Source organism: Aedes aegypti, unplaced genomic scaffold, assembly GCF_002204515.2.
Source record: "Aedes aegypti strain LVP_AGWG unplaced genomic scaffold, AaegL5.0 Primary Assembly AGWG_AaegL5_hic_scaff_1179_PBJ_arrow, whole genome shotgun sequence".
NCBI classification, from domain to species: Eukaryota; Metazoa; Arthropoda; class Insecta; order Diptera; family Culicidae; genus Aedes; species Aedes aegypti.
In genome coordinates, this window is record NW_018734600.1 from 3,370 (window position 1) to 15,388 (window position 12,019).

Consider the following 12,019-nt stretch of genomic DNA (forward strand, 5'->3'; position numbering starts at 1 on the left):
AGGTCGATTTTGAACCACTTGACTTTCCGATAATCTTTCGTAATAAAGCCAAACGGTGAACGTATCAAAATGGAACACGTTTGAATAGAAACAGCACAGGGTATTGTTAAACATTATATAGCAAACATTTCAATTAATTCGCATTGCGTGAAAGTTTTCTCCATTCAGCTAGAGCTCCAGGATATTTTTAATTTTCCATCGAACAGGGAAGCTTTTCTACGTGGAATCTCATTCATCGGGAAGCAAACCGAACCTTGATGGTACTAATCCGTCTTTCTTTCTATTTTGTTCTCTCCTTTCAAGAACATGGACGACTTCTTCGGCAGACGCCACATCCATCCGCCAAACAGGATGGGGAAAACTTTCGCCCTCGTCTTTATAATCTCATCAGCGTAATCGAGAAGTTGAAAACTGCACATTGTTCGGATGCTCATCTACGCTAACGAATTTTCTTTGGGAGCATGTGTTGTGCGGGGATCCTGAATACGTGGAAAAGCGTTCCTAGTCATCTGATCGAATGAATCAGGATGAAATTTGTTCATCATTGTGTGTAAATTGAAGAAACCTTTGCGACGTCGAGTATATGTTGCGTGCGTAGGTGGCTTCGTAAAGGTTGGTGCTCTGTGAAGGAGTAGAGTGCTGAGAAGCGAAAAAATTTCTCAATAAAAGTCAATGAAAAAGGCAATGTTCTTATTCCGTATCGGTGAAGTGTATTGATCTTTGTTCGACAGAAGAAAAGTTGAAAGAGTTCGGTTTATATTGTATTCCATTATTGTCTGTGGATTGGTTTGATGTGATATCAAAAGAGGAGGCCTCAAAGGCATTTAGAAATGCATGGAGAAGAGAAATAAATGTGAAGAATTTGCTTTTAGAAATGGCATTTGCTCTTGAAAGTTTAAAAAATAATTGGTCGACATTTGTTCAGCCGAGATTATTTGTTTTCCGAAAAGTATCAGAAAAACTAAGATATTAGTTTCACTGTAAACATTTTCGTTCGTGGTTATACTATGACTAATACTTTTTCATGAGTGTGCGATGTTGCACAATTACACATGCACTGAAAGAAAAACGAGGGTCAAAATAAAGAAAATAGAGGGTTACTCAGTATTAGTTATAGTTATCACGACCAAAAATTACCCTTGGACCTTGCACCTCTGATACCTTTAGACAAATTAAACTAGGTCAAACTAATGTCGACCATTTTAGTCCACCACCGGTAATATCAAATCATCGTTCAAATTTTAGGCGAAAGAATTTACCCAAGCTCTTGTTATACTCAATATCCGTCAGTTCCAGCAGAAGAAAATTAATCGAAAATGCGTCAGCGTTAAAATGTGAAGGTCTCGAAGTGTCGTCGCAAGAAAGTGATTAAATTAAACCGTCGAGTGTGAAATTCGTCAGCGTTCCTCGGCCGCTTCTTGAATGTGGCTCAATGGTTTGTGCTGCGGAGGACTCTGCGGCGTCGGAGAGGTCCTAAAAGGCGGCGGCCAGCAGCACCCATACGACGACCGGCAGGACCAGGAAGAGCTCAATCCCTCCTCAGATTGTGGCACCGGAAACGAATCTAAAGCGACCCTCAAGGCACGGCCTCATGTCGTTATGGGGTGCACCCCGAGTATCCTTTCCAGTAATAATCAACAGCAACAGCAGCAACATCAACGGAAGGACAGCTCGAGTTTGTACGGGGGGAACCTGTCGAATGCCGGGTCCGGGACCTTGGCGGACAATAATGGTGCCGGCAGTAATAAGTTTGCGAACAACGCCGCATTGAATCAGGCTCAAATGCTTGGTTACGGTCCGGGTGGGAAGGAAGGCATCGCGGGCGCTGGAACCGGAGCAGGAGAAAAGGTAATTTGTTTTGACTTTGTTTTTTCGAAACTTTGTATTTCTCGAGCAATCTCGTGGGACATCACAGTGGTTCAGATTTCAAAATTCATGGTAAAATTTTTAGGTAATGACCTTCATTACCAAGTGTCCACGGTACGCATAATGGACAATCATCTATTTCAACCAAATTTTGATCAAATGTTCATTAATTTGAAACAAGCAAAATGCCCAATTTTCATGCCTATCGGCTAACCCCTCGGCTCAAGGGATCACCTCCGGTCATTGTAAAAAATCCGTGGTTTTGCTTACCTTCTTCAATTTATATCTTCAAAACTATAAGACATAGTAAAAATTTCTCCTCACTTTTAAAGGAAATCGCTTCAGGAGTCAAGAAAAAAATATTGTTTTTGATACAGTATTCCTAGACATAACTGGTGATCAATAAAAAATTTAAGATGTTTTCAGTCATATATGTAGTAATTTTATTTCTCAATGAATTCAGTATTTTTTATTATGAACAAAATTTTTTATTTTAACAAAAAAATAAACTCTCACAAGAGCACTGGACGGCACTGACGTCCATCTTCCGGGTACAATTCCGGGCCCTCGTGGTCAACTGTTTCGTATCCATGGCTCGCCAATTATTTTTGTACGCTAGGACACTGAGGGATCCGAAAAAAGCCTCAACAGGACGGCACTGGGGCAAGTTGATCGGGTTCCTTTCTTCGGCACAACTGTAAAACCGTACAACACGCTCGCGAAGTGCTTGCTGTTTCGACGCAATCTTTGATTGAGCTGCCTGCAGTGTTGTCACATTTTTTTCACATCCCATCTGTGATTTTGGTTGAAAAACTCTTTTTTATCTTGGTCAGTCCCCAAAAAATTTTAGTGAAAAACTGTGTAGGGTAAAAATTTTTAAATTGTAACTAATTAAGTCATCAAAACCTTTTTAAAAATATCCAGTCTCTAGTAGGGATGTTATTTTTCCACTTTTGAAGACAATTTACACCGTCTTCAGCACATTGGCTGCACAGACTGAACAATCACTAACATTAGGCAAATGGACAACACGACACACCCAGTAGCCCAGCGATGAATTTTTCGTTTGACGAAAAGTTTCCACCGACTGGAGCGGGAATCGAACCCACATCTCGTGGCACATTACGCCTAGACGACTGACGCCGCTAACCGTAAGGCCACGAAGCCCACTTTGCTAGTAAAAACATTCCTAAAATTTTGGAATTCTTTAGTGCATGAGAAAAACTGAACAGTATAACAGCACATATTTTTAAAATATGACAAAATCGTTCCCCAAACTCCTGTTTTGTAGAAAAATCTTAAAAATTTCTTTATTACAGCTGAATCTGTGTATGTGGCATCACTGCTGGAAGCATCCGAGTGAAAAGAATTAAAGAAAAAATGCCACCCATATTAAGGGAGTCTATAGATCAATCCTATTGGAGAGAAAAAAAACGAACTTTATTTTTATTCACAGAAAGGTATTGAAATCATTCTCATTTTTACTGAACACCCGTTACAAATCCTTTGTAAGGAAATGGTGAATTGTAAGAAATTGCGTTTTGAAGCTAAAAAGTTCGAATTTTACATCTAGAATCCTAAGCAATTTTAGATTTTGACGTAAAACTTGTTCCTCAATGCAAAATTAAGAAATTCTGAGTTGATAAGGAATAAAAAAAACAATACAGTACAGAAATCACATCAGTTGTATTATATTACATTTTAAGTTGAACTGTTAAAAACAATATCATACTAAGAAAGAATGAAAAAAAGTAAAAGCTTGAACCAAACTTGAGTTGACAGTGCCAGTTTTAAATGAAAAAATAGCCGTTTATTGTGTTGAATAATAATTAAATTACAGTCCAAGCTCGTTATAGCGAGTTCGTAAGTCACCGTCGATATACGGAGAAGTTGCTATAAATGACGTCGTAATAAAGAAGTTGGACGTCGTCATGGAACATGGAGGAAGAAAACGATCAATATATAAACTAAAATACTAAATCTAATGATATTTGACAGGGTTTTTTTCTTTTAATAATCGTTTCTAACTTGCAGTCTTATAAAGAGGTCACGAAATAATTTTCTGGTCCCAACGTTTCGATCCCAATTTGGATCTTCTTCAGGGGTAAAGAATTATTGCGACTGTCCAAAACATTTAGCCGACAGCAGCACAGGGTAAATTTTTTTTAACAGTCGTGAATAATTCTTTATCCCTGAGAAGATTCAAATTGGGATCGAAACATTGGAGCCATGAAAATAAATTCGTGAGCCCTTTATAAGACTGCAAGCCAGAAACGATTTATTAAAAATTAAAATACTAAAACGAACGCAAAAATGTCGTTATAGAGAACGGTCAAAACAGAGAAATGTCGCCATATAAGTTAAAATTAGTATGGAAATTTTGAAGGAACCATTGGAAATGTCGTTCTAAAGAGATTTGTCGCAACCAAAATTGTCATTATATCGAGATTTGACTGTATATATATTTAAAATCATGATAAAATATAGATTTTCAAGAAATAAGGCTTGAATAATGCAACTCCCCACACAACCAGAATGTACATATAACGAAAATACCTTTTGCGATATGCGATGCTTACATGCGCAAAGTTTCACGTATAAGATTGTCGCGATATACGTGCATATTTTATATGATGCAACGTAGTATGCAATGCGAGTGTGTATATTTTATTGCGAACTGAACTGCACTCTTATACGACTAAATTTGTAACAACAAAATTGATTTGCTAGCTGCTACGGATTGATCCTACTTACTTTGTATGTTATGCGGGACAAAACGAAATGTACATATGAACCCATAAAAAAGCGTTTTATGCGAGGAAACTCGTCGGTCAAACGATTTCGCACTCCATGTATTGCGGGTGTGATGCTATTTGTACTTATAAACGACTTTGTTCACAAACTGGTTGTCTGGATTAAAACCTAATGGTTGGGTGACAAAACGTTGAATTTAAAAATGTCGAATGCCAAAACGTTGAAGGGGGGAAAAACGTTGAAAGGAGAGCATTTTGAGGCAACGAAAATTTCTTGGAAGAATCATTCTTCTCTGAAAGATTAAATAATTCTGTATGTGCCAAACGCACGAACGATGTGAAAAATGGAATGTGTCATACAATTCCAAATCGCTGTTGAAAATTGGCTGCTTTCGACGTTTTGTCCTTTCGACGTTTTGGGATTCTAAGTTTTGTTATTCGAAATTTCATCCTTTGACATTTGACCTCTACTAACTAGCAGCATTTTTTATTTACCACAAAAAAAAATCGCAATAACTTTTTTGTTTTTCATATTTTTGCATCATATTTCCACAAGTTCTTAAGAAACTTTTAGAATATGTGTCTTTATTGTACATTGGTCATCTGGACCCAGAGATATTCCAAAATTTCTTGCGGACCGACATATTGTAATAACGCACTAACATATCTCAGGCTACAGAATTTTTCTCATACTTCAATGAGAGTCTGCTGTGAAAAAATGAAACAAAAAAATTCATCGTTTTGTGTAATGAACATTTTTATTTCGAGCATCGCATCGTATTAAGATCTTAAAAACTAAAAAAAAAACATAATATGGTAATTGTCAGATTTCTTGGAGTCAACTCAAACGATTTGTATGATATTTCCAGATAGCCTTTTTATAACCTTACATTGTATAGCCTACATATTAATTTTAAATACATCGGACTAAAAACTAAAAGGCAACCAAAGACATTTTACATGCGAAATGTAGATCCCCAAAGAACATCAGAACATCTTCAAAACCATCGATGATCAATAGCAATACAAATTCTAAAAATAGAAGAATTTTTTGGGGACGTTGAAAAATATTTGCTAAAATATCGAAAAACAAAAAAGTAATCGCTGTATGAAAATTTTCTTGTTGTTATGATAATGATGCCTGTAGAAAGGTTATTATATTAGCTTTATTTACGAGACTTTCAGCCCGTGGCTGGTTCGTCTCGGGGCCTGTAGAAGGGTTGAAAATGAAATATTGAAGAATGTAAAAAATCGATGATCTGCCAGCACTGTTTTGAACTTTTTAATTTGTGTATTAGGTCCATACCAAAGCAATCAAAAGTTCAGGTAAAAGGGCATGTTTTGGCTTAAGTTGCTCACTTTTTAAGTGATAAACCAAACTTCAGTTCACATAAGTTTGTGATTTCATATGCAAAATTCTGACTTATAAATCTCTTATAATCTCAGGATTGTCTTAAAACGCATCACGGAAAGAAATGTTTTCGACTGGAAAATGTCAGATAAACACGATGGAATTGAAAATTTTCAAATAAAATGTAATACTGATTTATCAAAAAATCGATGTATATTTAAATATTCAAAATAAGTAAATTTTCATTAATTCTAAGACGATTTTCTTTAAAGTGCTAAACATTATTTTTCTCTATGTCTTATGGTTTGAAAGATAAAACTTAAAAATGTATACAACATCATGGATTATGGTCAAATTTGCAATGACGGGAGGTGGTAAGAAAGGCATAAGTAAGGTGAGTCAAAAGTTAGACGTTAGTTAAATAATCAATATTTCCAGAAAAACTATAGCCAATGAAAAGATATAAAGGCTCTTTCCCGTTAGGCCGAATGCCGTTATGCCAAATGTCGTTAGGCCGAAAAGGTCATTAGGCGAAAGGTCGTGGCCGAAAAGCTCATAATTAGCCGAAAATGGCCGATAGCTTTCAACAGATCGTAAGGCACATTAATTTTTAGATCGAATGGGTTGTTAGTTGTTAGGTCAGGGTAATTTGCATTACCTTGAAGCCCACAATATCTGCTGTGAAATATCATGTTGGCTGCCATGCATAAGCTCGCGTTCTGATAGGGAACAAACGATTTGACGTATGGCTTGGATCGATTCAGAGCTGATCGATAAATTTAATGATCCATCTGATCGATTTGCTGTCAAACGATCCAATCCAAACGCCAGAACGCTTGATCTCTATTAGAAAGCGAGCCTGCTTGTTGCGGTCATTAGAGCTCGTAAAAAGCTGGAGAACGAGAAAGAAAAGCTTATGTTAAATTGAAGGAAAAAACACTGACTTATGTGAAACACCCTATAGGGAGTCGATGCCGGTTATGGACCCCTTTGCGTATTATGGACCCCCTGCAGAAAAACAGAAAATTAACACTCAAAGCAACCTTATTCCTATGAAAATCCACCGGAGGAACTTCGATTGCATTGTTAGTCAACAGTTCAGACAAATATTTGGTTTGAGACGCATAAATACAAATAATTGAACAGTTTTGTAAATGAAACCACACAAGAGGGTCCATAATACGCATTTCCAGGTGGGTCCATAATAGGCACGTCGGCAGCGAGCCGGATTACATTGGAATCAAATGGAGGGTCCATAATAGGAAACGTCAAATTTATAAACATTCGTATTATGGACATCGGGAGGGTCCATAATAGGCATTCGGACAACAGTTTTTCAAATGTATATTTTGCTGGAAAATCGAATGATTTTGTATGCTTCATAGGCGTTTTATTGAAGTAAAGACATTAAACTTATTGTTAGACTCCACAAAACGGGTAACGATTCTGCAGCGCTGTCGACCAACCTGAAACCAAAACCGTCACGACCCCACGTTCTCCTTCGCAACTCTGCATATCTTTCGGGATGAACGAGATAAATGGTCAAATGTAATTTCGGCCCTAACGACCCTTCCGTACTAACGGCATTTAGCCTAAAGGCCTTTCGGCCTATCGGCATTTGGCGTAACGGCAAACGGAATAACGGCATTCTGAACTAACGGTATTCGGCCTAACGACTTTCTATTATACCTTTAAATAGCTGTTTTTCGTAAAACTAAGTAGAAATTTTGGTGACTTTTTTGTACAATCAGCCATAAACTAAAAGTAATTGGTACACGAATTTTGAGCGATTTCCGCGAGACAATGTAAAACTCGTACTTTTGCACCGCTTATTCGAACTTTTTGCCTCACTATTGGGCAAAAATAGTTCCCAAGAAATTGTGCATAAATAAATGCATAAATGCATCTCAAAGCATCTTTATGACAGGTTCTAAACACGCCCTTACACAAGAACCGAATGTGATTTTATTTTTATTTTGTACCATGCAATGAAAGTTCGACCAAAAATTACAATTTTCACATCTAAAACCAACAAATAATTATCATTTTTCCAACTCTCAATTGATTTTGTTTAATATTTAGAATCTCTTACTTGAATGGCATTCAAATCACCATCACGTTTGTTTTGAATTGAGCTAGAAATCTTACAAGGAAGCTTTTACCACACTCATACATTTGTCTCACTATACTCTAAAATTTGGTATTTTATACATTTCAAATGAATGAACATTTGACCAAACTTTGGTTGAATTTGGTGATGATCGATTACATGTTTGTTCCTTTTTTGTGGACACTTGATATGGAATGATGCATATCAAATATATTTTACTACAGTCGCCTCTCCACATCTCGATATCGAAGGGACCATCGAGATAGGAGAGATCGAGACAAAGAACATTGATTTAATGAACACTTGATTGAAAATCACTCCGTTACTAGGAAATAATAAACAAACAAGCTTCATTTCGAATTTTTCAAATTGTTCTGAATCGCATAAATCTGGTCTAGTAACCTTTGAAATGTTCATATCGACATATAGAGAGAATATTGCTAACAAAAAATCAACAGGAATACATTGAGATATGGAGATATCAAGATAAGGAGGATATCAAGATATGGAAAAAGAAATCGTATGCGGAATGAAGGGACCGAAGCAATCATCGACATAGGGAGAGATATCGAGATGTAGAACATGGACATGTTTTTGTGTTGCAGACCCCTATTTTGGGCAAATAGTCATAATTTTTTGGTTTTCATACAATAAAATTGTTGGTTACCAAACATTTCAAAGCCCCCATAAAAAATGTGTACGAAAACTAAAGCAAAAATATTTTTAATTTAGGGGTGGTACACAAATCATGTCACGCTAAATTTGTTGAGCTGGTGGGGAATCGACTGTATTGTTTTGTAATCAAATTTAAATTTTTTTCGAACCCGGTCCCCCCTCCCCCTTTTGTCACGTTTATTGTATGAGATCTCCAAAAATTTTGTAAGGGTTGTCACGCTTGGCTTGACCACTCCCCCCCCCTTGGAGCGTGACCGTAATTTGTGCATGCCCCCTTATCGATTCTGTAGACTTATATGAGCTTTGGAGCAGACACCTTTGCTATGAGCAATGTGTACGTTGTAAATAAGCTGTTATTTCATTGATTGACATACCGGACAATAACAGTTGCCAATTTAATAAGGTTTATGAGAGACAAAAACAAATTTGCATCCGTAAATGCTCAAACCTGGTTAAAAAAAATATCGACCAGAAAAAAAACTTTTGCTTAAAACTAAATTTGCACGGAATTTCGTAAAAACTTGCAGACCCAACTTGCAGAAAAACAATTACCATTTTGAATATTTCTAGGGGACGAGCACTAACTTTCGACCCATTCATATGATTTTGACCTACTTTGTATGAAAATTCGAAAAATGGCACCGAATTCTTGTGGGTCGAAACAAGCGCTGTTGTTGTAGATTATCATTTGACTTTCTATTTCCACTTTGAAAAATGTTTGAAAGTTGTGTTTTCGCTAGTTTTATAGAAAACTGCACCTCTGTGTGGCAGGGACGCTGGTTCAATGCTACCGGGTCTATGTCACTGGGGATAGACTCACGGTTATGAGGATCCAAAGTTGCTATTTTCGCGCTTTTGCCGGGACCTGAGCGCATTATCGTTAAACGGTGAGGAAGCGAAATGAAGCTTTGCCGTACATTTAATGGTTTATGTAATGTGTTGAAATCTTGTTGGTAAATAAGTTTACTTTGAAAAAGCATTTGCGACAATGTGTTTTGTGCGATTTGATGAGTGAGTGAGACGTGTTAACATTGTTTTTTTTCTTATTAGCAAGGAGTTTTTGTTATCCATGATTTTTTTTTTTCAAATGCGGCTTCTGCAGCTTCTTCTGTGCGGAAACCCACTTTTTCTATACGTCTTCCTTAGATTCGATCTCATTTGGATGCTTCATAACAGCCCAGTATTTTGTCCTTGGGTAGGAAAGTGACCCTCGTGTTACTTACGTATGGCCCTCGTGTTACTTCAACAGAGAAAGAGCCGCCTAGATGTAAGTCTCATCATTCATGATGTGACAATGCTTTGTCAGCATCTGGGCGTACAGTTTTCCGGGCCCATGATTTTCCCACCATATTTTTCCCGAAGAGAGTTGATGATATTTAAGTCACAAAATCAATTTGCGACGTTTTCCAACTTTCGAAAAACTAACAGCGATAAAAATACAGAGTACACTCTAAACTAGTTCTACCCAAATGTTTAAAAGAAAATACCTAATGGGTAATTTTCAACAGTGTTTTTTTGTGATGCAATTTGATGTGGAACATCTTTTGTTTAGGCATAGCACCAGAAAGAAGTATAGGTAGCTACTATTAGGTGAACTTAAAAACACAATATAGATTGCTTGTTTCCGTTCGAAAACATGATAATGACATAGTTGTGTGTGCGAGATACCCCTTTGAATACTAGGGGTCATGCACAAATTATAGCATGACAGGCCTTACATTTTTTTTTTTGTTCTCTCATACAAAAAGCATGACAAAGAGTGAGGGGGTCGAAAATTTCCCATTTTTACGTGACATAATTAGTGTACATTATAACATACTATGGATTATAACCTACTTTTCAACATATCTTCTCTTCATTTCAGGAATACCCTAAAAAGGATTCGATTGTGTCAATTTCCGGCTTAGGACATGTATCAGTCGTGTCAAATGTTCTAAGGAGGCCCAATATAGGAAGTAAGTATTACTTCTGTCGCTCTAAAATTGTGATAAAAAATATGTTTTCTAGTAATAAAATCAACTTGACAGTGTAGCCATCAACCCAGAATATAGCAGAATTATCAAGCCTTCAATTTATCAACCATATAAATTTTCGCCGTTCAATATGCAACACTATAGTGATATCCACCACTTCGAGCAGTTTTATCTGTTGGAACGACGCATTCATGCATATGCGGCGGCCTTGCAAATAGCTCGAGCTACATGTGTTTCATATAGGCTAAGGTCAAGAAATGATGATGATACGAAGGGTTTTGGAGGCACCTATCGGATAAAAAACTCGATATTCAAACATTTCATCTATTATATGACTGACCGTTACGACTGTATTACAATCCTAAAAATTGAAGCCCTGCGTCAAAAAACAAGCTCGAAATAAGCGAACCATAAATCAGTGCTATAATTAATTGCATGCCCAAAAACCGCAATCATTGTTGATGATTGGACACAGTTACGTTTGACCACACTCACCTACACCCCAAACAAAGCGTTAACCTCAAATCAGCGCGTTGGCATGCTCAGGCGCACCAACATCCTTCGGGGCTTCGGTTTATTACCGTCCAGCACTTGGCGGTTTGGAAGTGGGGTTGGAGTATCGGATAACGAGACGCCCGCCCGTCCACATCGACACGAATAATGAATTACCTACCTACAACTGGACCATAGTGAAAGCCACTAATTAATGCGAAAATTTGGTGCGGATGGAATTTTCCTCCCCAGGCGTGGTTCCTAATCTAATCGAGTGGTACCTACAGAGCAAATAGTGATGGGGCTTACCCTACCGGTCGAGGCTATAAAAGCGTTGGAATCTTGCCGTCCATCAGAGTTTTTCCAATTAATTCAGATATAAAAATACCAGATTTTTCAATGAAAAATGAAAAAAAAAAAAACTAGGAGACCAATGATTAAAATCAACAAATCAGTCTCCACAGCTTTCAAAATAACTGTTTCTTTGATAGTATCTCACCAGTTTCAATTTACGTTTTAGTTCTTGAAAGTATTTCTATTTTTCGAAGGTTTAGGCTTTTACATTTTGAAATTTATTTTTTGTGGAAGAAATTACGCTGTGAAATTAATCCACTCCTTGAATGTAAACCGGGACCACGAGATGTGAACAATTTATTTTCATGAAGTCTTGATAGCTTTTAACTACAGATATGAAAATATAGTTACCATTCATGAAAAAGCTATTTCGCAAAATAACATAGCCTCACCAGATCAAAACACGTAAAAGCGCAAAAGTTCTGCCTCAAGTATTCGCATCAGT

At 37.0% G+C, this 12,019-nt stretch overlaps 1 protein-coding gene across 1 annotated transcript; it reads left to right on the forward strand.

Annotated features, from left to right (window-relative positions):
* Window positions 1-1,353: 1,353 nt before the first annotated feature.
* LOC110680304 lies at window positions 1,354-11,435 on the forward strand. The gene is made up of 3 exons (XM_021856140.1): window positions 1,354-1,848; window positions 10,620-10,710; window positions 11,317-11,435. The coding sequence occupies exons 1-3, from the start codon at window positions 1,423-1,425 to the stop codon at window positions 11,433-11,435; spliced, it is 636 nt and encodes a 211-aa protein (XP_021711832.1). The 5' UTR covers window positions 1,354-1,422.
* Window positions 11,436-12,019: the final 584 nt, after the last annotated feature.

Bases quoted from the DNA above. Each gene is read 5' to 3' on its own strand.
- LOC110680304 (XM_021856140.1), top strand. From the start codon at position 1,423: ATGTGGCTCAATGGTTTGTGCTGCGGAGGACTCTGCGGCGTCGGAGAG. The intron at 1,849-10,619 runs GTAATTTGTTTT...TCTTCATTTCAG, and splicing joins GAACCGGAGCAGGAGAAAAG to GAATACCCTAAAAAGGATTC. The intron at 10,711-11,316 runs GTAAGTATTACT...ATTACCGTCCAG, and splicing joins AAGGAGGCCCAATATAGGAA to CACTTGGCGGTTTGGAAGTG.